The 27,207-nt window shown below is 42.5% G+C and overlaps 1 protein-coding gene across 4 annotated transcripts; it reads left to right on the forward strand.

Moving 5' to 3' along the window:
- On the forward strand, positions 1–27,207 carry NME8 (NME/NM23 family member 8). Of its 4 annotated transcripts, none has more exons than XM_083468816.1 (16): positions 2–98; positions 2,275–2,315; positions 2,410–2,467; positions 4,411–4,517; positions 7,106–7,177; positions 9,785–9,901; positions 12,814–12,880; positions 14,351–14,427; positions 15,676–15,768; positions 17,395–17,606; positions 18,329–18,507; positions 19,909–20,053; positions 20,855–20,962; positions 21,751–21,902; positions 24,430–24,574; positions 26,892–27,207. In XM_083468816.1, exons 2-16 carry the CDS (start codon positions 2,283–2,285, stop codon positions 27,139–27,141), a joined length of 1,815 nt encoding a protein of 604 aa, XP_083324942.1. In that variant the 5' UTR covers positions 2–98; positions 2,275–2,282; the 3' UTR covers positions 27,142–27,207. The 4 variants fall into 4 exon arrangements, with proteins under 4 accessions (XP_083324945.1, XP_083324942.1, XP_083324944.1 ...); XM_083468818.1 differs by having other exon boundaries at positions 4,414–4,517; XM_083468817.1 differs by lacking the exon at positions 2–98 and adding an exon at positions 690–799.

Consider the following 27,207-nt stretch of genomic DNA (forward strand, 5'->3'; position numbering starts at 1 on the left):
CCATAGCAACAGCCGTAACCGCCTGCCCCTCCATCTCCCATCCTTCCTGAAGGTTCATCTCACTCTATGGAAGTGGTTTCCCTGGACCAGTTAACACAGTGTGTATAAAGACATGGCATGCTCATGGTGTCTGTGTGTATGGAAGTGAGATTTATGTGAACACAGTGGACACTGTGTGTGTGTGTGTGTGTGTGTGCGCGCGCGCGCAGTTGCAATTACATTTATTGCTATTTTGTGTGGCCTGGATGACCTTGCTGTAGTGTTGGGTCTTCTCAGCCTGAAGGACAAAGAGAGACACAGTCGCAGGGCAAGGTTGGGAGATAGTTTGTTCCAACCATTAGCCAGCCACCTGTTCCCAAGAAGATGCTTTAGAGGTGCACAGGACAACAGGGAAGTTTAATCCTAAAATTAATCCTGGGGAGTTGAGGTGAAGAAGTAGGATGCTTCATCCCTAAAACAAACATGGCAAAGAAGCTCAGATGAGCTTTAGCCCTTGCTGTCCTTATCCAGATCTAACTTGCTTGACACTCAAAAACACTTCACTGAGGCCCAACAAAAATTTTTCAGCCCTCCAGAACTGGAATGAATAAACTGTAACTGATGCGCATTGCTAAAGATGTGCGTTATGTACTCATATTATTTTATCTAGGATGAATACATGTTGGCTTTTGTCTGTCTGTGTGTATCAGAATTAGTAATGTTGTTCCCTGGGCACTGAACGCATTGTGTTCTGCAAGCCAGTTGCAGAAGGGGAAAGTCACACAATGTTCTGTCAACATCATTTCCCCTAGAAAATAATGTGAGCTTAATAATGGGATTAATTTATATTGTTGGTTTGAATCAAGTCTTTAAAAATGACAAGGTATATGTGAGATGACTTCAGGTTTTTTAAATCAGTAATTTGTGGAAATAGACTAGCAAATCCTTGTTATACTGTTGATTTCAAATCTCATTGTGGGAATTCCTGCATTTATTTTCATGCTATCTAACCCACTCTACTGGTGTAGAAAAGATCGATCCCAGCAGAATAGATGCTTTCAAATAAATATATTGAGAACTTTGGTGCCCACCTAATGTTTTGGAAGTTTAGAGTTGTTGCTAACTCTGTGGAGGTTTAGCTAATGGTGAATATTCTGTCACAGGCAGTAAAAAAACCAGTCTTAACACTGAGAATGTCATAACTTAACTTAGTGCTTCATATATCTAATGAAGAGGACTTAGTCTATGAAATCTTTTGCCACAATAAATTTCTTTAAGGTGCTACAAGAGTCTTCATTCTTTTTTGCTTTCCCCCTCAATGCTTTAATGAAAGACAAGGGTTGGAGACAGATGACTGATTAAGGGAGCTGCAGATGAAGACATCATTTCCCTTGTTATGAACACTCAGGGTGGTACTCAACCAATTTTTACTTGGAGTATATTAATGACTCTTAGTCATGTTTATTAATTTCAATGGGCCTGCTCTGAGAAAAACTTAGGTGAATGTTTAGCCCTCATGTTTATTTTATTTTTGTCAATTCGAAAATCTGAAAATTTTATTTTTCAAGAGCTGGATGGGGGCATACCCTATGGACAATAATGAAAACGCCCTAAAATATGATGCGTTAAGGGATGAACTGCTGTGTTTTCACTAACTGAGGAAACTGGGGGAATTGATATTGAAATATACTCAGAGTCGCAAAGTGATTTCATGCTCTTTATTCAGCTCATAGTGGTGAGGAGGAATGAATGAATGTCCCCTCAAAGTATCTGCTTTATATACATTATTTACACAATGGGCTGCACATGATTGGTTAATTCTGGAATTCTACTGTAAGCCAATCAGGTTGTGGATTCACTTATATCTGGAGCATGATTGGGTGGTTCCTGCCAACCAATCATACTGCTGCATTGCTCTAGGACCAATCAGACTGCTGCATTCTGAATCCTATTGTTCTAGGACCAATCAGACTGCTGCAATTTGGATCCTATTGTTCTAGGACCAATCAGACTGCTGCAGTTTGGATCCTATTCAACTCAGTACATAACAGATATTTAATGGCCAAATGATCACATTGTCTGGGTTTGCTGCTGCATAGAGCCGTAAATAAAAAATCCAACCACATTAAAATGAACTGCAATTTATGTTGACATTTTTTTGCGAGTGTGTTAACGGGTTGCAATGGACATGAATAACGGAGGCTCATTAATTTCAGTGGGAATGCTCTGAGTGGGATTTAGTTATAATCCAATATCTTTCTCAATCGGCTGTTTGTTACGTTTACACAATTATAGGGAATAAGATGGCAAGCAAGAAGAAGGAAGTACAGCTACAGGTAGAGATTTTGTCTTTTACCTTAATTATTCAGCTGCTTGCTGGAACACCCAGCACTTTAAAGCTGACAAAACTCTACGTTTGCTTTACTTTAGGCAGTAATACTTACTCAAGAACAGTGGGAAGAAATGTTGCTGAAGAAAGGTCTAACAGGTACAATTCCCGCCTTTCGTCTTATATACTAAAGTGTGTGTGTGTGAGCATGTACGCACCAGTTTTTAATTGCGTACATCACTGCAGTGCATTTACAAATGCATGTACTTTGTAACTCCTTTACTGGATGTTGTATCCTCACAAAAATAAATTCCTGTGTGATTTTAACTTTTCAGAACTTATTTCTTGTAAGTAGTCCAAAAACATGCAGTGAAATAAAGTGTGGAAATATAGGCTGTTATATCTTTAAAATATGCCCTGTCCAGTCAGTTCCAAAATTTCCCTCTTCCCCCAGAATAGGAAAAGATCACACGTTTAGTAAGTTGAAACTTGGTTTACTTACTAACTCTCCAAAGGTCATGTTCATATGCTTTTCCACACATCAGTCGGAAAAGTTGCACAGGCACAGGCAGTAAAACTTAGCTTAGTTATAAAGTGGTAAAATTGGTGTAGGAACTTAAGAGTGGCTAGTGAGAGCCATGCGGTTGAGCTGGAGCAATCGCCTCAAACCTCTTCACATACTGAGCTGCTCAGGTAGACTGGGGGTGAACAATAGGGTTTATTATCTATTTCCTCCCAAAGTAAGGGGAAGTGACATAGCCAAGCCTGGAAGAACAGTTTACTCTATGGTATTAACTTCTTAATGCATTAATTAGACTTAAGCATGTTGGTTATAAGAGGCTGGTTATCCCACAAATATTCCCAATGATTCTAGGTGCATTTTATTTAAAAAAATGGGCACCTTAAATGCAAAGAAGTTACACTTACTGTCACATCTAGTCTGACTACCAGGCATAGATGCACAGAAAGCCAATGTCTGATTTGCAGGCTACAGAGCTCTTGATTTGAACCCTGTGTACTATAAAATCAGACTACAAAGGCATACATTTTTTGAGTTTTCTGATTTTCATTAAATATGTTTAACAACAACAACAACAATAATAGTAGTAGTAGTAGTAATAATTTTATTATTTATACCCTGCACATCTGGCTGGGTTTCCCCAGCCACTCTGGGCAGCTTCCAACAGAACACAAAGAACTTTCCTAAACAGAGCTGCCTTCAGAGGTCTTCTAAAAGTCAGATAGTTGTTTATTTCCTTGACATCTGATGGGAGGGTGTTCCACAGGGCAGGCACCACCACCGAGAAGGCCCTCTGCCTGTTCCCTGTAACCTCACTTCTCGCAATGAGGGAACCACCAGAAGGCCCTTGGAGCTGGACCTCAGTGTCCGGGCTGAACGATGGGGGTGGAGACGCTCCTTCAGATATACTGGATCGCGGCCGTTTAGGGCTTTAAAGGTCAGCACCAACACTTGGAATTGTGCTCAGAAACGTACTGGGAGCCAGTGTAGGTCTTTCTGCGGCAACCTGGCAGTCACTGTGTTCACCTGTGCTGGGCTGCTTCTACCACATATGGCAGGTTAAACTGCTGAAAACAAGTATTGGCATTCTGCCAGCTCTTCAAGACACACCTGTTTAGGCAAGCAGTCCCCTGGATTTGGCCTTCTGGTCTTATTTTTAATTATTTTTAACTGTTTAAATTGTTATGCCTTTTAACTGGCTTGTTTTAATGTATATTTTAATTAAAGGAATTTTAATGCTTTGATAAGACTGTCCCATTGTGTATTTTAATTACGTGTGGATTTTATAATTGATTTTATGCTTGTAAACTTAGAAGCCATTTTGGTATACAAGTGGTGTATAAATAAATTTATAGTAGTAACAGATGTAGTGAAACTTAAAACATGTGTTAATTCCTGGAATACGATTGCTTACTACTAGTGATGCATCATGCCTATAATTAATTTGTTAACTTTCCCATAAAACCTGGTAAAAACATGGTTTCAATAGAGGGGCATTTCCCTGCCTCCAAATCGGAAAAAAATTGTATCACCCATTTGAAGTTATACATTTTATTTAGGCACTTTGTTGTGTGTTTTCCAGTAGTAGATGTTTATCAGGCTTGGTGCGGACCTTGCAAAGCTGTCTTGAGCTTATTCAGAAAGCTAAAAAATGAATATGGTGAAGATGATCTTCTGCATTTTGTGGTGGTAAGGATCCAGATATGAAGCCTTCCAATACCAAACATTTTGGGGGAAGTTTGCTTTTGTGCTCTGTGACTAATTTCCTTATTGCAGTTTCAGCAAAGCACTGAAGAATACATTCCAAATGCAGTGGTACCTCGGGTTAAGTACTTAATTCGTTCCGGAGGTCCGTTCTTAACCTGAAACTGTTCTTAACCTGAAGCACCACTTTAGCTAATGGGGCCTCCTGCTGCTGCCATGCTGCCGGAGCACAATTTCTGCACTCATCCTGAAGCAAAGTTCTTAACCTGAAGCACTATTTCTGGGTTAGGGGAGTCTGTAACCTGAAGCGTATGTAACCTGAAGCGTATGTAATCCGAGGTACCACTGTATACTGTCATTATTTTATTGCTAGGTTGACTGATTTCAGCTGCTGGAGAAATCCTGTAGTCACATATCAGGGTTGCCATATGTTCGGAATTTCCTGGACATATCCAGAATACTGCAGTTGGAAGCAGGGTCTGGGCGGAAATTGCCCCCTCCCCCGAAAAAAAAATGTCCAGGAAAATTCAGACATATGGCAACCCATGTCGGCAGTGTCGTTTTTGGCAATTTTCCTGAAAAATAGCCCCAAAACTTCTTCCTTTTTTTTGCAAATTTGCCAGTAAAAGCTCAACAACTACCTTTCTGCCTGAATTTTCACTGTTTGAAATATGGCAGCCCTATCACATATGAAAAGCTACTGCATAGTTACGAAAGAGGGGAGGAGTAACAGAATTATAATATATAAACCCTAGTGGGTGGCGCTGTCATCTAAACCACAGAGCCTAGGGCTTGCCGATCGGAAGGTCGGCAGTTTGAATCCCGGCGACGGGGTGAGCTCCTGTTGTTCAGTCCCTGCTCCTGCCAACCTAGCAGTTCGAAAGCATGTCAAAGTGCAAGTAGATAAATAGGTACCGCTCCGGCGGGAAGGTGAACGGCGTTTGCGTGCGCTGCTCTGGTTCACTAGAAGTGGCTTAGTCATGCTGGCCACATGACCCAGAAGCTGTCTGCGGACAAACTCCGGCTCCCTTGGCCTATAGAGCGAGATGAGCACCGCAACCCCAGAGTTGTCCACGACTGGACCTAATGGTCAGGGGGGGGGGTACCTTTACCTTTACCTTTTAGCCACCTTTAAGCTAGAAATACAAAAAATAGTGCAGCTGTAGTTCATCTACAAATAGTATTGCAAAAAATAAAAATCAAGCCTTGGGAATACGTAACTTTCAGAAGGAGAGGGTATTCTGCCCTCAAATTTTAGAACACAAAATATTGTTTAACAGATCTTCACTGTTTATTTCAGAGAGTGTTCCAAATCCCTAAAGACCAATGTTAAAGATTCTGGATTTTCCAAAATGTTGAAATACTGCTCCCACTGCTGGTTTGGGAAGTGCTGTACACCGCATTCCACATCTATCATGCCATTTCTTATTAAATACCAGGTTTTAATGTTTTTACCTGAAACCCACTTTGATCTGAATTGGGGAAAAGAACGACCAAGCTGTCTTTTAACCTGGTAATGTGTGCAGAGCTTTACACATTTTAATGTCCCATTGATTTCAGTGAAATATTAAGCAAGCATGTGCTTAACTCTTGCTTTCCCTTTAAAACTAATGGGATTTCAGAGTGCTTACCTTTGGCTAGCAGAATGCTATTTATTTCCTTACATTTGCATTTTTCAGTAGCACCATCTATGGTCGCATTAACGGTGAAGTCATGCAAACATTTATTTCGAAAGGGATCTAAACTGGAAACAAGGCAGGGCGCTATCAGCAGACTGCAAATCAAAACCCTCAGTGAGCCAGCCAGCAATACTCTACAGAGAATCTGCAGTGGTACCTCTGGTTAAGAACTTAACTCATTCTGGAGGTCCGTTCTTAACCCAAAACCATTCTTAACCTGAGGTACCACTCAGGGCCGTCTTAAGCATATCTGGCGCCGTGGTGTGGAGGTCTCTCTGGCTCCCCCCCCCCTTTCCCAGAGCTGCCAACCTTTTTTAGGGAGGACAGCGCTGCCAGCGATGCGCCCAGCTTTGCAGGACTGGAGGAGGCGGGCAGCAACTGAAGGGCAGCTCTTCTGGCGGGGAAGAGGCAGAGGCTGGACGTGGCAGCTTCTGGCTCAGCTGGCCACTTCATGCTGTGGTGGCCACAGTAGGGAGAGGCTCCGGGTGCAACGCCGCTTCGGTGTGGCATGGCGGAGGTGGGCAAGGGCAGCGATCTGATGCCAGGAGGCGCTGCATCCAACCTCTGCCTCTTCCCTGGCACCCTCCAGAACTTGGCGCCCTGGCGCCCTGCGCCACGAGATTCTATGGGTAAGACGCCCCTGGTACCACTTTAGCTAATGGGGCCTCCCACTGTCACCGCGCCGCTGGTACGCAATTTCTGTTCTCATCCTGAGTTAAAGTTCTTAACCCGAGGTACTACTTCCGGGTTAGCGGAGTCTGTAACCCGAAGTCTTTGTAATCCAAGGTGTTTGTAGCCCAAGGTACCACTGTATATGGGAATTGCTATAGCTTGGCTTGCGGGTGTTTTGAAAAATGATAATAATGTAGGTTATGTATCTGTCCTTCATTTAAGGCAGAAGCTAACAGCATTCCAAGTCTGCTCCCCTTTAAAGATAAATGTGAACCCGCTTTTATCTTCTGTGTGGTAAGTACACGGTGAATGACTTTAGTTTTTGTTTTGCTGGTGACTAATTCTCAGTTAATTCTTCAGATTGAAAAGGGGCGCATCATTGAAGTATGGATTTATATGAAATAGTTGACTATGGAGTTGGAACAACTGACAACAAACTAGTGACAGGTGTCAAAATTAAAAAATTGTCCAGTAGCACCTTAGAGACCAACAAAGTTTGTTCTGGGTATAAGCTTTCGTGTGCATGCACACTTCTTCAGATACACTGAAACAGACGTCACCAGACCCTTATACAGTGGTACCTTGGGTTAAGTACTTAATTCGTTCCGGAGGTCCGTTCTTAACCGGAAACTGTTCTTAACCTGAAGCACCACTTTAGCTAATGGGGCCTCCCGCTGCTGCCGCGCCACTGGAGCACGATTTCTGTTCTTATCCTGAAGCACTATTTCTGAGTTAGCGGAGTCTGTAACCTGAAGCGTATGTAACCTGAGGTACCACTGTATATAGTGGGAGGGTGGGGTGGGGTTTTTCTCAGAAGAGTAGTTGGAGATGGGTGATAGATGTGCCACACATAGAGATCAGCGTATGTAGGAGCACATCTTTCTGCTAGGTCACAAAACATCAAGGGATTCAGAATACCCCTGGTCACACATATGCAGAGTATTCTATATGCCAATAGGCCAGAGGCGGATTTAGGGAAGTACGGCTGGTTTGGTGGCACTGGGGACAGATCCATGGGTCAATGAGGGGGCGTCACAACTATGATGTAGAATGCCTTATTATTTGAACCATTGCCATTGAGAATCTCAAGCTTAGTGTGTAGACATTGATGTTATCTCCAACTTCCTCTGAACAGTCCTAAACAAAGCAGTTGTCAGATAAGAAACCGGTAAAGGTTCAGTGGTGTAGAAATTTAATTGATCACATAAATCAAACGAAATATTTTGATCGTTTGAACCAAGTGCCTCCAATTGTTTGGAGCAGCAGATTTTTAAACAAACAAACAAACAAACAAACAAACAAACATTTTAATACAAAAATAATACAAGAACATAAAAACAACCGAAACTACAGTGGTACCTCGCAAGACGAATGCCTCGCAAGACGAAAAACGCGCAAGACGAAAGAGTTTTTCAGTTTTTTTAGTTGCTTCGCAAGACGAATTTCCCTATGGGCTTGCTTCGCAAGACGAAAAACGAAAACGTCTTGCAAGTTTGTTTCCTTTTTCTTAAAACCGTTAATACCCTATGGGAAACCATGCTTCGCAAGACGAAAAATTCGCAAGATGAAAAAACTCGCAGAACAAATTAATTTCGTCTTGCGAGGCACCACTGTAACAGGCATGCATGAATCCCCTTGGTATACTAGCAAGTGTCACAAGAAGCATTTCCATCTGTGATAGGAGAAAGGGGAATGCTTCATCGAAGGCTGAACCACAATTACCTTTCCTCCATTCTTTAAAGTTCCACATCAAACCGCCTTCCCCCCTCCTTTTTTTGCCCTGGAGCTTTTACTGCAAAAACCCACTCCTTTAAGCTCAATCGGAGCAAACTCCAGTCCATGGAAAACCTGAATTAACGTTTGCACCCATTGAGCACTAAAGACTGGGTTTTTGCAGGGAAAGTTCCAAGGGGGGGGGATTAAAATTTCAGACACAGAGCGTTTAATCATGAACCTGTGCCTGAAAAGAGCGGGGCAAAGAGTGTGGATAAGCCCTGAGATAATCCCTGCCATCTTTTGGAAGTGTGTGGTGATGCAGAGCTGGGAATTCGTGTCACAATGTTGTGATCATGAGGGATCAGGGACTTCTTGATTTTCTTCCATCACCTTCCACAGCTAAGTCTCCCAGTGTTCCCACACCACTGACCCCTCCTCCAGTTTGTTTATGCAAATGGAATAAACAATTAATTATAATGTATAGGTAGATTCATGCTATGTTAGTTGAGCTGAGTTCCCATGGAAATCATAATGGCAAATCATGGTAACTTTTTACATTGATTCCAATAGGCTCAGCTGGAGCTTAACTAACCTTTGGTGCAATCCTATGCATTTTTACTCAGAAGTCACACTGAGGTCATTGGGACTTACTCCAAACTAGGTGAACATAGGACTGCGGTCTTACAGTGCCATCTTGTGCAGGTCCTCTCAGAAATAAGTTCAATGAGACTCACTCACAGGCAAGTGAGTATAACAGGCATTTCAAAGATAATGATCAATGCTGCTGATTTTTGTTAATTTTAATGATTTTAGATCATTGTGTTTATGGTGTTTTTGTGATATTTTGAGCAGACTTGGGTGGCTATTCCCAAAAAGGTAGGCTATAAAAAATAATTTTTAAGCAAAGATAAATACGTATAGGGTGATAACCAGAGTTAGTCATACTCAGAATAGACCCACTGAAATAATTGGACTTAAGTTATTTAGGTTTGGGTGTGGCTCGCCTTGGATACCACTGATAGGATTGCAGCCATAGGCTTTCAGGTTGTTGGAAGCGAATAAAGCACATAAAACGAAAGGTTTGCACCTGGAAAATATTTGTTGTTAGAAACCAATTAAAACATACAAAACAAAACTATGAGATGTTGCTGAACACTGTTTTATTTGGGCAAATATTATTTGCAGGATGGCAAGATGGTAGACATTGTGAGAGGCGCGAATGGACCTCTTCTGTGTAGAAAAGTCATAGAGATAGTAGAACGAGAGAGAAGAATCGTAGCAGGAGAAGCAGAAAGACCAGAGGTAACTCTGCCTTGACTCAGTATTGGCATATTTTATTAAGAAGTACAGTTGCCTTCTCTTTCTAATGCTCTGTGTTCTGCTTTATTGCTGATATGATTTTTATTCTTTGTACACATTCCTGTTTTCATTGGTTTGAAAGTGCTACCCTGAGTATATGTTCACCCTACGTACTTATTGATTTCTTTCCCCTGTTGGACCATTTTTCTGTTGCAAACTGCTTTGGAAATGATGCAGAGAGCTTTGAAAATTAACTCCAATCCTAAGGGTGCAATTCGCTAGGATGCCCATTCATGGTGTCTATGGCTGCCCCACACCATTAAAGCACATTTGAAACACATTCCCCACACCCTCAAAGAATTCTGGGCACTGCAGTTTCTTAAGGCTAACTGGGAAGTGTAACTCTTGTGAGGGGTAAACTAGGTGGGTGATGATCTACAATGGCTTATGATCTATGACACTTGCACACGACAATATCAGGTGGAGGCTGAAGTTAATCAGAACAATTCTAGTAAACGTAAATGGACACAGGCACCATTGGACACGTATGAATGTGCAGTTGTGGGTGGCACTGTGGTCTAAACCACTGAGCTTAGGGCTTGTTGATCAGAAGGTCAGCAGTTCGAATTCCCGCGACGAGAAGGTCAGCAGTTCGAATCTCCACGACGGGGTGAGCTCCCGTTGCTCGGTCCCTGCTCCTGCCCACCTAGCAGTTCGAAAGCACGTCAAAGTGCAAGTAGATAAATAGGTACCACTCTGGCGGGAAGGTAAATGGCATTTCTGTGTGCTGCTCTGGTTCACCAGAATCGGCTTAGTCATGCTGGCCACATGACCTGGAAACTGGCTGTGGACAAACGCTGGCTCCCTCGGCCTATAGAGTGAGATGAGCGCCGCAACCCCAGAGTCGTCCATGACTGGACCTAACAGTCAGGGGTACCTTTACCTTTATTTCCATGGGTCTTGTTGTGAGGCAGGGTTGCAGCAAATTTGGGGTTGCACAGATGCACTGGCAGGGTCAGTCCAGCACTCCCACTGGTGCGTCGCACAGCCTGGACCCCCCACCCAGGTAAGCTGCAGCAGTGCCCGTGTCAAGAGGGTGCCTTTGCAGCTCTGCGACACCCACCCTTTGCAACAGAGTCCTACCATGTTCAATGGAACATAATCTCAGAAACGTGCGCACCAGCTTGCCATTTTAAGCACAGAAGTCCCTGTTAGTGCCGAGCGGTGCAGTCATAAACAAATCTACTTCAAATCACACCTCACCGAATTCAGTGGAACTTACTGCCTGTGAGTGGTTATAGGCAGGGATGGCTGGAACCCCTTGGGATTGGTGGCATGGGAAGGCAGGGAGCCCAATGGCAGGGAAGCAGATGGCATCAGAGCCAATTTATTCTAGTTTTGTCACCATCTTCCCTCTCCTGAGTTCTACAAGGGGGACCCTGAGACTAAGGAGCCGGAAGGCAGGGCCACACCCTGGAACGTTGTAAGTAAGAAAGCAGGCAAGTTAACAGCTGCCGTGGGAGGCCCTGAATTCTGTCAGGACGGCAGCTGGGGCGTAGGGAGCGTGAGAGAGTAGCCTTTTCAGCCCATCCAGAAGACACCCCCTAAAACTACTAATAGTTTTAGGTATATTGAAGAAACACCACAGCAGGGATTATTATCCCCTTCCCTCCAAACTGCAATCCTGAACCAGTGCTCTCCTCCCCATCACTGGCTTTTATCCAATCAAAGCTGCCTTACCTTGCAGCTGATGGTATCTATCCATCGATGCTTTCTTGATGCTTTCTTTCTGCCCATCCATTTGCCTTTGGAGAATCTATATTGGTGATGTTTCATTTCTATACTGTTTGGAAACTTTTGAAAGAACTGTCTCACAATTGCATCCTTACCAAATATTATTTTGAAATAGCTTATTGAAAGAGGACAAAAAAATAGGATTTAGCGAGAAAAAGTCTAAATGTCAAATAGAAATTCTGGAGGAAAGAACAAAACTTTTGTCTAAAATGTACAACTATCTGTTGGAATGGGACACTAAGGATGAGTTAATAAAAGAAGTAATGGTAAAGTGGGCAATCAATTTTGGTTACAACATAGAATATGATAAATGGGTAAAACTATGGAACGAATGGATGAAATTTACAGCGTGTTCCACTTTAAGGGAAAACTTAGGGAAAATGATGTACCGGTGGTATATTACCCCGGTCAAATTGGCAAAAATGTACAAATTGAGCAATACAGCCTGTTGGAAATGTAAACTTAAGGATGGAGATCTCTACCACATGTGGTGGGAATGTGAAAAGATGGAAAAAAATTGGGACCTAATATACAGTGAACTTAAGAAACTTTTAAAGTACACATTCCTGAAAAAACTGGAGGCTTTCCTACTAGGGACAATAGGCGAGGAATTAAAAAAGGAGGATCATAAACTATTCCAATATGCCATGGTAGCAGCTAGGATTCTTGTAGCTCAAAAATGGAAGTCACCGGAGAGCCCAACAGTTATGGAATGGCAGGCTAATTTTTTTTAATACGCAGAATTAGCTAAAATGACATATAAAATCCGACACCAAAAAGGGACAAAGTTTGAAGAAGAATGGGGTAAATTTGTAGCATATATAGGAATTAACTGTAGAAGTTTAAAAACTACAGCAGGGTTAATATAAATCCTGTGATGTGTATAGAAGTGAATAAGAATCTGTAAGAGAAGATGTATATTAAGAAAACCGCAACTGGGAAGGAAGGAAGTCGAGGCGTGATTTTACGCAGTGTAAATAAGATGACACCAATGATGACTGTAAAGATTGTTTTATTTTGTTTGTGGAAAAATTCAATAAAAAGCATTTTAAAAAATACAACAACAAATATTATTTTGAAAAGTTGGTATGACCATCATGTAACAGTGAAAACATTTTCAGCTGCCAGAACTTCTGTTTGTGGAGGAGAAAGAATCCGATGAAGAACTTGTAGAAGAAGAAGCTGTCGGCAAGTTTTCCTGATAGATTTTATTTTTATTTTTGTATAGGTAGCAAATCAGTGGTGTGATCGTTGTTGTTGTCCGTTAACCATTTGTTGGTAGGAATGTCTTAGCAGGAGACAGATGCCCCCGCAGCTCCAATGGGGGGGAGTTAAATATGCTCTTTCCCACCATCCTGCCTCGGGGTCCATAGAACTGTGACTCGCTTCACCTCTGGTTAGTCATGCTGCTTACCAGGCACTAGAAGTGGAGGGGAAAGGCAGCGGTGAGGTTGGCGCAGTGCAAACACTCAGGTGGGTAGTGTGCCAGTCTCTTCACTGCCACCCCCTCCCTGTCTTCCTCCTTATAAGCAACAACGCAACCAGCCAGAGGGTCAGGGGAGTGCCACTGCCCAGCCACACTGTCCGCTGCGGACTGCAAGGCCAACACCACATTATGGCCATTGCAGGCCTGCCATACAACAGGGTAGAGTGACCTGTGACCTGGCAAGACATGAAGGCAGGAATTGGTATCTGAATGAGGCAGCAAGGCTTTTGAAAGGAAAATGTCTGCACCTGCAGCCCCTTAAAGCAAATTCAAGGAAGAATTTCCCATTCTAGTGGTTTTTTATGATGCCCAGAGTATTAAAAAATGCCAATCTGTCAGCATTTCAGACCAAATTTTCTGATATCTGAAAAACAACAACCCCATTTGTCATTTTCTTTTTACTCATCTTGGGTAAGGATGCAGACAAAAAAGACAAATGTTTCACGCTGCTGGGGGTACAAATAGGGCCAATTTTTAGTCTTCTGTTCTACTAACTAGACAAATTTAGAGGGAGGTTTTTTGTTTCTAGAAAAATACAAATTGGATAAGGTGGACTTACTGGAACTGATTTTCAGTCAGCTATACTACCAGTGTCTTTTAAACATAGTTTTGTTTGTCCTGATCACATTTCTCATACTTATCTACCTGTATGATAATGTCATTTGGAATCTCCTTCCTGAAGACACAGATATGAAATTGTGACGTGGTGCTCTTTTTGATGGTCGGATGTGGTCAGATGCCTGTAAGGATTTGCATTTAAATACAGTGTCACCTCGATTTTTAGATGTCTCCATTGCCCAATGTTTCAGTTTTCAAACACTGAAAACCCTGAAGTAAATGCTTCCATTTTTTAACATGCCCCGGAAGTCAAACGGCTTCTGCTTGCATGTATCTGTTGTTTTTTTACAGTTTTCTCGGTTGAATTGGCAGACCGCCCTTTGTGCCTCAGTTTTCGGACTTTTTGGAAGTCGAATGGTCTTCCAGAACGGATTACATTCGAAAACTGAGATACCACTGTAAATGGATCCCACACAGAGGAGGCATAGATGTTACTGCTTGTTAAAGCATTGCAAGCATGTATCTATAAAAGAACAGTTGACATAGGAAGTTACTTAGTACATAGTCTTGTTCCTATATACTGAATGTTGTATACACTCCTGCTTCTCTTTCAGAGGAGGAAAAATACACTGTTGTGATCATAAAACCTGATGCGGTTGAAGCAGGAAAAGTTGAAGAAATTAAACAAACGGTAAAGAAATCTTTTTACCGAAAAATATGAAACAATACTGATTCATTTGAAAAGTAGGATGGCAAGAATTTGCTAAGCCAGATGCTCAAAACTTCCATATGAAAACAGACCAAGAGCCATGTGTTTGACACATTATCCTGTTTTTTTCCAGCTTCAGGAAGGCCATAAAGAAGCTTAGTAAGCTGTCTTACATGGCAAGGGGGCTGAAACCATTTTGGTGGGCTGTAAATACTTGCACAGTGATGTATTAAATGCTGTGCTAATCTGTATTTCTGTGTAATCTGTAGCATGGATGCTGCTCCCTTGAAAAGCTAGAGAGCTTTGTGGAACAATTTTTGCTTGGCCGCTTACACTATCCATATTTGCTCTGCATCCAATGTGGTCCCACCCCTGGTTTGGAAAGCAGTTAACCATAAGCCATATACACAAGCCATATATATCCTGTACCTGTTGTAGCATTTCTTATGAAATCCTGCATTTTGATGTGCTGTCCCACAAAACAGCTTAGATCTGAATTGAGAAAAGCAACTGCATTTTAGACCAGTAATGTGCACACAGTCATTGTGCCAATAAGCCTGATATACCACTTCATCAAGCACTGTGATAAAACCACTATCTACTCTTGCATTATATGCTTATTTCCCCTCCTCTAGGTTACTAAGCAACAGTGGCTGTAGCAACCGAGAACTTTTTTAACAGGCCAAAACTTAAAGGCAGTATGCCCTGCATTTTCCACAACATATTAATTTCATGGTGAAGAGATTCACAAGCCTTGCTTGCATGAATTTAGAACATCATACTTGCAACGAGTCACTGCTTTATATATAATATTTCAGGATCGGTTAAATACTTTTGTGCAAAATCAAATTACTGGATGCAAGCTTTTCAGCACAATCCTATCTGTACATTTAACCAATAGCTCAGCCCTAATCTTCTAACAATGCGTAGATGATCAGGCAATTTTGTGGGCATGCTGGTCTGCTGTAACAGAGAATGAAAAAGGGGTAGCAAAGATGGCTTTCCATCCTAAAAATGATTGGTCACATTAAATTGTATGTTGCACCTCCCTGTTTGTTTAAAGTTTTTACATTAAGATTATGGCGATACATGAATTTTTTGAATTTTCATTTGTTCCTTTGTTCAGATCAGATAACTGATCAGTTAAAAGTTATTTGATTGGTTGCACTGCTTAAACACAGCCTAATAACCCAACCTTTTTTCTTCTGAAATGTGCTCCGATAACTGAAGATTACAGAGGCAGGCTTTAACATTCTTGCAGAAGCCCTGAGGACATTAACGGATGAGCAAGTTAGGGATTTTTATCAAGACAAATCAGAAGAGGTAAGAAGCACAGATAAATGTGGGAGAACATAGCCATTGATGTAGCTAATCAAAATGATGGATTACATGAATTGCATGTTAGCATAGCTGTGGGGAAATAATCTAGTTACTATTTTAACTCACAGAAAAACAATGCTGGCTTTGCTGTGCCTCATCCCTCTTTCCACCATTTCAGGTCCCCATACTGGTCAACAGCAATGGAATTCCCCACCAGTTAGCTTCCAGTTGGTCACATCACTCCTGTTTACTGGGAGGCAGAGGCGCAAGGCGGCACCAAGGTCCGCATGGTGCAAAAGCACTAGCAGGAGTCTTTTGGGAAATGATTTATAATGAAATGAAAAAAGAGTAACCTTTGTTAAAAAACCAGAAGCCTTTTTATTAGGTATTCTAGGAGTGGTGATTCCAAAAGAACAGAGAAAATGGTTTATGTATGCTACGATGGCCGCCCGGATGCTGTTAGCTCAAAGGTGGAAAGAGGAAGCAGTCCTGGCCAAAGCAGACTGGCAAACCAAGTTAATAGACTATGCTGAAATGGCAAAACTAACTGGAAAGCTCAGAAATGAAGATGACAAGAAATTTTAAAAAGAATGGGAAATGTTTATCATGTACTTCAAAAAGTATCGTCAACAGGTTAAGACATTGGCAGGATTTTAAGAACGCTAGTAATTTTAGAAATAGTGTAGGAAATTTGAGATAAAATAATAATAATTTGGAATGGAAATGATATGCAGTTGAAAAAGAAATTTAAGGAACTAGGGAAGGGGCGGGAGAGGGAAGTCACGGGATTTGGAGAATCCCATTTTATGGATTTGATATGGCTTTTACGTACATTTTTCTTTGTTTGCATTTGTTGTTGTTTGTTTTGTTGAAAAAATTAATAAAAATATTTTTTTAAAAAACGAAAGACAAATGCACTAGCAGGAATACTGGATTGGCTCTGCTAGTGCAATTGCCAAGCATCATTCTTGACATTGCCTGGTCCCTGCCCTCTGCCTTCCGGTGAGTAGCCCCAATGCAGCCAGCCAGAGGTCAGCCCACCATGGAACTGCTACTGGATAGAACGTAAACTTCTATATTTGAAATATTTTAGGATCTCAGTAGCATTGCTAGATTAAAGGTAAAGGTAAAGGGACCCCTGACCATTAGCTCCAGTTGTGGCCGACTCTGGGGTTGTGGCACTCATCTCACTTTATTGGCCGAGAGAGCCGGTGTACAGCTTCCGGGTCATGTGGCCAGCATGACTAAGCCACTTCTGGTGAACCAGAGCAGCGCACGGAAACGCCGTTTACCTTCCCGCCGGAGTGGTACCTATTGATCTACTTGCACTTTGACGTGCTTTCGAACTGCTAGGTGGGCAGGAGCTGGGACTGAGCAACGGGAGCTCACCCTGTCGCGGGGATTCGAACCGCTGACCTTCTGATCGGCAAGTCCTAGGCTCTGTGGTTTAACCCACAGCGCCACCCGCGTCCCTATTCCTAGATTACCTAATGAATATAACAATATGTTGTTACAGGCACCTTGTATCTCGGTAATAACAGGGAGAAATGTAGTGCTAAATTAATTGATGGTGAGTCTTCTTTCCTGGCCCTTAATGACAAAAATACTTTCCCACCACCCCAACCCCAGATTGACTTTGAAGAGTTTGTTTCGTTTATGCTGTCTGGACCATGCCATGTGCTGATCGTTTCTGAAGGAAAGCAAACGCACGAGGTTATGCCTTATTTACAAGAATTGGCTCCTGAAGAGGGAGAGGAGGAGGAAGAGGAGGAGGAGGAGGAGGAGGAGGAAGAGGAGGAGGAAGAAGGGTATCGGAAACCTCCAAGTGAAGCGCCAGCCAGGTAGATTCCAACATGGCGTGCGTGAGTATATGGGTGTGCAGGTGGATGTGATTCCTCCGACCCAATATGTGATTGACAGTAATATTGCTTGCGCATTGGCTACCATGTGCAGGATTTTTCAAATCCACCCCGGTATTTCAAGTGTGCCTTCATGCTAGGCAATATCAGATTTACTTCACTCATTCAATTATTTATTTATTTATGTACTTATTTCATTTCTATACTGCTTTATATTTTAACAGCATATTAAAACACCAATAAAACAATCCAGAATCAAACATTTCTGAAGAAAGTCAACTGTACAGTATACAGTCAAAGCAACATAATTAACAGAAAACTAAAATATTATCTTTAAAAAATTCAAAAATAAACGTAACAAAGGAGGTCAATTACAGAATACATATTTAACACAAACAAAGTTAACAAAAAGAATCTTAAATATTTCAAACTGAGAAGATCCAAAATTGAGAAGATCCATTTCGAGGCACCAAATTTTGGCCTACAAAAATTTACCAAAGTCTGCCCTTGTACACACCAGCCTCCCTCTCTCTTGCCTCTGAAATTATGTTTTGAATTATGTCTGTCTATTGCAGCAAGATTAGTGTTTCACGGCCAAGTCTCTAAATTTCACCTCAAAGCTATTGTGATACATTAAGTGCTCATTTTGTACTTTGTAAAATGTTTAACAGTGGTTACATTTATATTATTTTACCCTTTATTAGCTTGAAAGGATTCTTGGAAGGCCAAGCTATGTCAGATTTATGTGACGTTCATGACAGAGTAGAAGAAGCAAGCCGCGAATTGGCCTTCTTCTTCCCTGATTTTTCCAAGCCGAAGAAAGGCCCAGCTCTTGAAAAAACAGTGGCATTGATTAGACCTTCTCTCTTGAGGGAAAGGAGAGGTTAGTGAACGTCAATACACAATTCTCTCCGTATTCTTGACATGTTGCTGGGTCCAGAAATGTGGCCGCAGAAGGCATTCTTGCATTGACTCTGTACCAGGGAGTGCTATGCGCAGGGCAGTATCTTACAATACCCAACACAATAATAATAATAATAATAATAATACCTTTATGTACTGAAGTTCTCACCCTGGGCCAGCAGGGGGATACTGTACATAGTTATGCAAATAAGGGATCGAAAGTGACGTTCAGTGATTGGATAGTTTTAGAAAATTGTTGCAGTTACATTGTACTGGAGCTCTATATAAGCAGGTTGGCTGAACCCTTCAGTTCAGTTCAGTTCTGGCCTGTGAATAAACAAGAGCTGTTTGAAGAATCGCTGTGTCGTATGATATGTTCACCCACAACTTAACAATTGTCAATGTACAACCTGTACAATTGTCAATGTACAACTGATTATTATACTTCTATATCTCCTGCCTGAGGGTAGAAGATTAAAGAGGTGCTGGCCGGGATGTGAATCGTCCCTGAGAATTTTTCTCGCTCTCCTAAGGCAATGATCCCTTGCGATGTCATCTACCGGGCTCAGGGGACAGCCCATGATATCATGAGCTGTGTTCACCACCCTCTGTAAAGACTTTCTGTCCGTGGCTGTCAAGCCAACGTACCACACTGTGATACAATATGAGAGGACACTTTCTATTGTGGACCGGTAGAAGGAGGTCATCAATTGTTGTTTAACATTGTTCTTTCGCAAGACCCTGAGGAAATGGAGTCTCTGTTGGGCCTTCCTAACCACCTGGGTTATATTGTTTTTCCAACTGAGGTCTTCACTAAGGTAAACTCCCAGGAATTTAAAGGAAGAGACTCTCTCCACACCCCACACCCCAATATACAAGGGTGCCAGTTCCCCTCTCTTCCTCCAAAAGTCCAACACCATCTCCTTTGTCTTGCTAATATTTAGGTGCAAGTTATTCTCTAAGCACCATGTAAATACTTTCTCAACCTCCCCCCCCCCCCGTACGCTGATTCATCTCCACCTGTAATTAGACCCATTATGGTAGTATCACCTGCAAACTTAATAATTACAGTGGATGGATCAGATGAAATACAGTCATATGTATACAACAAGTACAGGTAGGGACTCAGCGCACATCAAAACACAATGGGTTTTGATGTTAAAAGCTGCACAGCACAATATGGCTGCCACAAGGGGCGTGGCCTAACAAAAAACTCGAGAGGCAGCCATTTCCAATGGATGTGATGGCAGTGGCCTGGCTGGGTGGCCAAGCACATCCCCACTTTTTAGAAGCAGCCGCCTCCCCAGTCTTGCTGTATCCTCAGAGTACCGTGGGGTGGGGTGCCTACATGTGTTAACTGTTAATCATCTTTTGCATGCAGATTCTATTCTGAAAAGGATTGAGGAGGATGGCTTTCAGATAGCGATGCAAAGAGAAATCGTCTTAACAGAAGAGGAAGCTCGTGAGTTTTACAAAGAGCACGAAGGTCAAGATTATTTCCCAGCTCTCCTGGAACAAATGACCAGGTGCGCTGCTTGAGAAACAAGAGCTTTAAACGCAGGGAGATAAATTTATTTTACACACTGCAACTCTGAAACTTGGTGGAAGGGTGAGAATCAAATATTAATCAGGGATGTATAAAATGAGTACAAAATCGCAGGTACAGAATGTATTACATACACAGCCTCTGGTTCAAGCTGCCCTCATGGGATCCCAAACTCAGCAGTGAATCATATTATTGTCTACTGTTCAACTTCATGGGGCATCTGTCATTTAATTTATCCCTTCCCAGTGATGGGACTGGCGCCACCACTAGAGTTCCGGTTTTTCTGGTAAAATGGACAATCAGATGGTGATCAGTTTTGGGGAGAATGCCAGGCAAAGTTGAGATTACTTCCAGACAAGGAGGGAATGCTATCTATTTGGTCCTATATTAAGATAAAGTTATATGTACGGGTCCCATAAGTAAAACAGACCAACAGAAAACACACAAAAATAACCTAGGCTCCTGCGTATCCACTTTTTTAATGAATAGATTTATTTAAAATGCTAGGAATATTGTGCATAACATATTTCTCAAACTAGTGGGGAGGCTGCATTTAACCAAGTATTTTCTCCTTTTTTCTGTGTAGTTTGTTTAATAAATTCCTTACTTTATTGGCAACCTGACTTAGCTATTTCAGTTAATAGCAGAGCACTTAGAATCGCTTTGGTATGAATGATTCCCATGGAATTTGTTAATGGTTTTATAAATGCAAAAAAAAGAGCTAAACATGAGTTTGTAACAGGTCTTTTTAAAAACCTTCTGCTGTATTTGCACCGGACAGCGGACCAACTCTTGCACTTGCTTTGGTACGAGAAAATGCGATACAGAAATGGAGAGCTTTACTGGGCCCAAAGATAGTAGAGGAAGCAAAGGAACAATGCCCAACAAGGTATTTAAAAAAACAAACCAACCACACATACAAATACATCGCATTCTGATAGATGGAGACGATAGAGCATAAGTAAAGTTAAAGCATGTTGTAACTTGTTTGACAATAGTGCCATCCTCTGGACAGTGCTGCATGCTTTCTTCTGCTACATCCCCCCCCCCCCGTGCCATTGAACCCATATTTTAGTGGTTAGTGAACAGTATTATAAAAATGATTGCATTGTTTGTCAATGCCCTGATTTGACAAAGGTGAAAAAGTTGCATCTCTGAATAATGCAGATTCACAGATCCCTGTGCCCTAACCTGTCAGTAACGTGGGGGAGGCAGGACTGTTTCCCCAGGCTGAACCCCAACTACATCCTTTTGTAGGGGGGTAACTTGGAAACGAAACTGGGGTGGCGCTGTGTTTTAAACCACTGAGCCTAGGGCTCGAATCCCCGCGACAGGGTGAGTTCCCGTTGCTCTGTCCCAGCTCCTGCCAACCTAACAGTTTGAAAGCATGTCAAAGTGCAAATAGATAAATAGGTACTGCTCCGGTAGGAAGGTAAACGGCGTTTCCATGCGCTGCTCTGTTTTGCCAGAAGCGGCTTAGTCATGCTGGCCACGTGACCTGGAAAAACTGTCTGTGGACAAAAGGTCGGCTCCCTCGGCCAGTAATGCGAGATGAGCGCCGCAACCCCAGAGTTGTTCATGACTGGACTTTACCGTCAGGGGTCCTTTACCTTTTTAAACTTGGAAACATAAAGCTTCTGTGTCCTATATCTAATTTCCTGATTTCGTGGTCTCTAGTTTACGTGCTGAGTTTGCGATTGACAACACACCCATCAATCAGCTGCATGGAAGCACAACCTCGGAACAAGCTGCAAAGGAACTGGAATTCTTCTTCCCTGTGCAAAACACTTTTGCTGTCATTAAACCCACTGCTTTTGAGGAGCACAAAGGTAAAAAGCCGGAGGATAGCACACCCACCCACTCTTAGGCATTCCTTAGGCCAGGGGTCAGCAAACTTTTTCAGCAGGTGGCCGGTCTACTGTCCCTCAGACTTTGTGGGGGGCTGGATTATATTTTGGAGAGAGAAAAATGAACGAATTCCTGTGCCCCACAAATAACCCAGAGATGCATTTTAAATAAAAGCACACATTCGACTCATGTAAAAATCCGCGGGCCGGATTTAGAAGGCGATTGGGCCAGATCTGGCTCCCCGGGCCTTAGTTTGCCTACCTATGCCTTAGGCATTTTAGGAAGGAGCAAGATAGTACCTTCAACCCCCCCCCCCCATGCTGATGTCTCTCCCAGTTATTTCAAACACGGTGATCATGTGTACAGTGTTGATGATCGTGGACCAATCATGTTGTTTGGATGTCTGATTATCATCTTCCAAAGCAACTACTCTATTCTGAACTTTAAAATGGTAAGCATAATGCTGGTGGTCAACAAAAGAGGTTCAAAGACTCTCAAGGCAATACTAAAAATATGGAGTATAAACTGGGAAACACTGGCCTGCGAACGCTCCAGATGGAGAACAGCCTTGACCAAAGGTGTCATGGACTTTGAAGACGCTCGAACTCAGGATGAAAGGGAGAAACGCACTAAGAGGAAGGCACCCTTGGCAAACCCTCACCATGATCAACTCCGCCCAGAAACCTATGTCCCCACTATGGAAGGACATGTGGATCCAGAATTGGCCTCCACAGTCACTTACGGACTGACTTTTAAAACTGTGTTTATGGAAGACCATCTTACTCGGCTATGAGTGATCGCCTAAGAAGAAGTATCTGGACAAGGATAGCCTAACTTCCATTGTCGATGCTCTGCTAACCTCTAGGGTAGAATACATCAACACATTTTATGTAGGGCTGCCTCTGAAGACTGTCCGGAAACTTCAGTTGGTGCAAAATTTGGTGGCCAGGTTGCTCAATGGGGCAAGACGGTTTGGGCATATTACACCGATCCTGGTCCGACTAGCTGCCGATCACCTTCTTGGCCCAACTCAAAGTGCTGGTTTTGACTATAAAGCCTTAAATGGCTCAGGACCGCAGTAACTCAAGGACTGCCTCTCTCCACATGAACTGACCCTGACCCTGTCATCCTAATCTAAGGCCCTTCTTTGTGCACCTCCTCTTTGAGAAGTCTGGAGGGAGGCAATACAAGAAAGGGCCTTCTTTGCAGTGGCTCCCCCCTGTAGAATGCTCTCTCTAAAGAGGCTCACCTTCATTTTACACCTTTCAGCGCCCGGCAGAAACCTTCCTTTTCAACCAGGCCTTTGGCTGATAAATATTCTATGCCCTTTTAAATGTGTTTGTGGCAGGGGGTGCAGGGAGAGGAGTTTATTGGTTTGTGGTTTTTTCTTTTTGTTTTTATTATGTGTCAGGGAACTGCCATCAGTGCCGGAGGGAGAGAGCAAAAGCCAGAGGGATTCCGGAGAGCGTCCCGGGAGTGGGAGAGGCAGCCCATCTTCTGGGGAAGAGAATCAGCGTAGCACCAGTGGAAAAGGGGGGCAGATGGGGGAAGCGGCGAAGCGGTCCCATGACTCCTTGCCGGGGACCAGCGGGGAGAGTAGGGGTCCTCCGTTGCCCATTATCTCCTTTCGCAGAAGGCTTTTGTGCAGAGAGAGTAGGAGGAGACTAGGCGTCAAAGAGCTTCTTTGTTGGAAGAAGTTTAAGAAACGCCCACTGATGGATTCTGACAGCGACTGAGTCAGCCACGGGTGAGTGGCTGTCTGGACAGAAAAGTTTCACTCAGGCAACCCAGCCAGGTGTTTGCACCGGCTTACACACGAGCAACCCCTAGGACCACTACATTATGCATTTTGTGTTTTTATCTTGTATTTTTTTGTTGTGAACTGCCCTGAGATCTACAGATTAAAGGCAGTATACACATTTTAAAAAATAAAATTTAACAAATAAAAAGGGGGAGAAAAAAGTTGGTGTAATGTGTATGGGTTGCTCGTGCGTAAGTTGCCGCCTCTCCAGGCTTTGTTGCCTTGCTAAACCTTTCAGTCTGGACAGCCCTTCACTTCGTGGCTGCCTCAGTCGCTAGCAGAATCCGTCAGTGGGCGTTTCTTAAATCTTTTCCAACATAAAAGTTGTTTGACACCCAGTCTCCTCCTACTCTCTCTGCGCAGAAGTCTTCTGCGCAGGGTGGGCGTGGGTAGCGGAGGACCCGTGCTCTCCCCGCTGGTGTCCGGTGAAGAGTCCTGGAGCCCTCTCGCCGATTCCCCCATCAGCCCCTCTATATCCCTGGTGTTGCGCTGATTTGCTTCCCCATCTGTTGAGCTGCCTCTCTCCCTGCTGGGCCCTTCTCCAGCATCATTTGAGAGCCTTCCCTCCGCCTCTAGCTCTGATGTCAGTTCCCTGACAGTTGGTTTCCAAGCTAGTATCATTAAAATAATAAACAAAGGTAAGAATATAATTTACTGGTCTTTAAAAGTTTAAGAACTTTTGAAGTTCTCACTTTCCCCCCTTTTAGATGAAATTATACAAGACGTAAAACAGGCTGGATTCATCATATCTGAAATGAAAGAAACAAACATCTCTTCCGAGTTGGCAGCGCAGTTTTATAAAAACCAAGAAGGAAAACCCTTTTATGATCAGCTTATAAATTATATGTCTGAGTAAGTGCCTGTTTTTTGTTTTAATTAAATCCACAGGAAGTATAGCAGGCCTAACTTGGAAGTCAACAAGCAGGCAGACAGCTTCTGGTACTGTCGTGGATGTTTTAGGTATTTTTTGCACCTAGGGAGGAGACTCTTCCTGAACCACTTTGGACTAAAGATCAAAGAGCAGCCCCATATTACAACATCTTCCTTCGCTCAGCAGTGGAGGGTGGGACCTCAGCAGTTCCAAAATGGTGTTCTGGAACTTTATGGCTGGGTTTGCTAAGGTGGTGGCAATGAAATGGCAAACATAGCAGCATAAGGAATAGGAAGGAAGGAGCTTGCTGCTAAGTCTTCCTGGCAAAAGGAAAATGACTTGTTTTGAATTCCTATACAGTGGTACCTCGCAAGACAAATGCCTCGCAAGACTAAAAACTCGCTAGACCAAAGGGTTTTTTGTTTTTTGAGCTGCTTCACAAGACGATTTTCCCTATGGGCTTGCTTCGCAAGACGGAAACGTCTTGCAAGTTTGTTTCCTTTTTCTTAACACCGTTAATACAGTTGCGACTTGACTTCGAGGAGCAACTCATAGAACGTGGTGTGGTAGCCTTTTTTGAGGTTTTTAAAGACTTTGGTGATTTTTGAAGCTTTTCCAAAACTTCGCAAGACGAAAAAAATCGCAAGACAACAAAACTTGTGGAACGAATTAATTTCGTCTTGTGAGGCACCACTGTATAAAAGGGTTTGGGAACCACTGCATTTAGTATCCAAAAAACCATCCAGTCATCATAACACTAATTTTATGCTCCCTTCAACGTTTACAAAATATATCCTTAAACATGGATGAACAAATATTACAGATTCATAGATGTCAATGTCATATACTGTATTTAACAGTCAACCCTGCATTTTTGTTTTACAGTGGTGCCTCGCAAGACGAAATTAATTTGTTCCGCGAGTTTTGTCGTCTCGCGATTTTTTTCGTCTTGCGAAGCACGGTGTTGGGAAAGTTTTGGGAAAGCTTCAAAAATCACCAAAGTCTTTAAAAACCTCAAAAAAGGCTACCACACCGCGTTCTATGAGTTGCTCCTCGAAGTCAAGTCGCAACTGTGTTAACGGTGTTAAGAAAAAGGAAACAAACTTGCAAGACGTTTCCGTCTTGCGAAGCAAGCCCACAGGGAAAATCGTCTTGCGAAGCAGCTCGAAAAACAAAAAACCCTTTCGTCTAGCGAGTTTTTTGTCTTGCGAGGCATTCGTCTTGCGAGGTACCACTGTAGTGTGTGTTTTAAATCCTTAACTTCCTGCAAGGAATGCTTCCTGTATTTCATGTTGAAATACATGCATATCTTCTGGATTTTCTGTGATCCAGATTCCCAAGTTTAACTGGGAACTCCCTTCCTGGTATCAAATTGCACCTTATCAATTTTTCCTTTGTAGTCTTATCCAAGTTACAATCCACCCATCTAGATTTTGTAAAGCTAATTTTATATGCAGAAATAGCACTGAATTATTATTTAAACTGGTTTGAAAGTTATTCAAAGATATTTACAGGATGCTGTACAAAGTCTGATTTCCTCTGAGCCTGAACTGGCAAAAAGACTCAACAAAACTCCTTTGGGAGTTAAGGTTCAGCAGCATCTGGGGGGCCAAAGATTCCCCACCCTTGTCTTAGGATAAAAAAATCTGTTACAATTCATTAAGAACCCTGAACTATCAGTTCCTTGCAGGATTAAAAAGAAAGTTCCTTGCAGGATTAAAACTAAAGTGGCAGAAGTACATAATGTGACTGATGAAACTTCATCCAGTTTGCAAAACAATTTTTCGCACATGCAAATAGTAATTTGGTGAAATTGAAACGCCCTGTTTTTAAAAAGGTTTTTCATCCAGAGCCTTTCAGCTGCTGCATGTAGAAAAAGAGTGCTCAGAATGTGCACTGTGCAACATCCTGATGTTCTGTGGTGCAAGCATGTTGCAAAATGGCCTGTTTTATTTTTGTTAGAGCAGAGAAGGTTGTTAATCTACCTTCAGCATCAGGAGTAGTGTAATTATCCCACGTAAAGCTTTTAGACAAATGGGAAATGCGTAGACCACTGATACATAACTGCAAAAATGAGTGAAAACTGCCCCACCTATATCCCATGCGTAATTTGGATACCATGGACTGTGCTGCTTTAGGATAAACATATACCTCTGATATATTATCATAGGCAGCATTCTGATATGAACTTGCCTTGCTCATCTTGTGCAGAATGTCCTGCTAGTTATGTCAACACCAGCAGCTACAGAATCAGATTGTTAGCGTACCATAAATCTTTGAATGCCTTGGTTTTTCCAGTGGCCCCTCAATGGTGATGATTCTAACCAAAGAAAATGCTGTGGAGGAATGGCGGCAATTAATGGGACCGACAGATCCAGAACAAGCAAAAGAAACTCATCCCACCTCATTACGGGCTAAATTTGCAAAAGATATTTTGCGCAACGCTGTTCACGGATCGTCTAATGCAGAACATGCTGTGCAGAGCATTAATTTCGTCTTTGGAGATATCGATCTAGAGGACCTAAAACACAAATATGTCTATGTCTAGTAGAATGGTCAATGTGATTTTTTATTTGCAATATATGCCATAACTAATAAATGAGTTAGACTTGTC

Source organism: Podarcis liolepis, assembly GCF_965112155.1.
Source record: "Podarcis liolepis genome assembly, chromosome: 12".
In the NCBI taxonomy this organism is placed as follows: Eukaryota; Metazoa; Chordata; class Lepidosauria; order Squamata; family Lacertidae; genus Podarcis; species Podarcis liolepis.

Excerpts from the sequence above, each read along its gene's own strand:
- NME8 (XM_083468816.1), top strand. The coding sequence starts at position 2,283 with ATGGCAAGCAAGAAGAAGGAAGTACAGCTACAG. Across the intron at positions 18,508-19,908 it reads TCTCTTGAGGGAAAGGAGAG|ATTCTATTCTGAAAAGGATT; the intron begins GTTAGTGAACGT and ends TTTTGCATGCAG. Across the intron at positions 21,903-24,429 it reads TGCTTTTGAGGAGCACAAAG|ATGAAATTATACAAGACGTA; the intron begins GTAAAAAGCCGG and ends CCCCCCTTTTAG.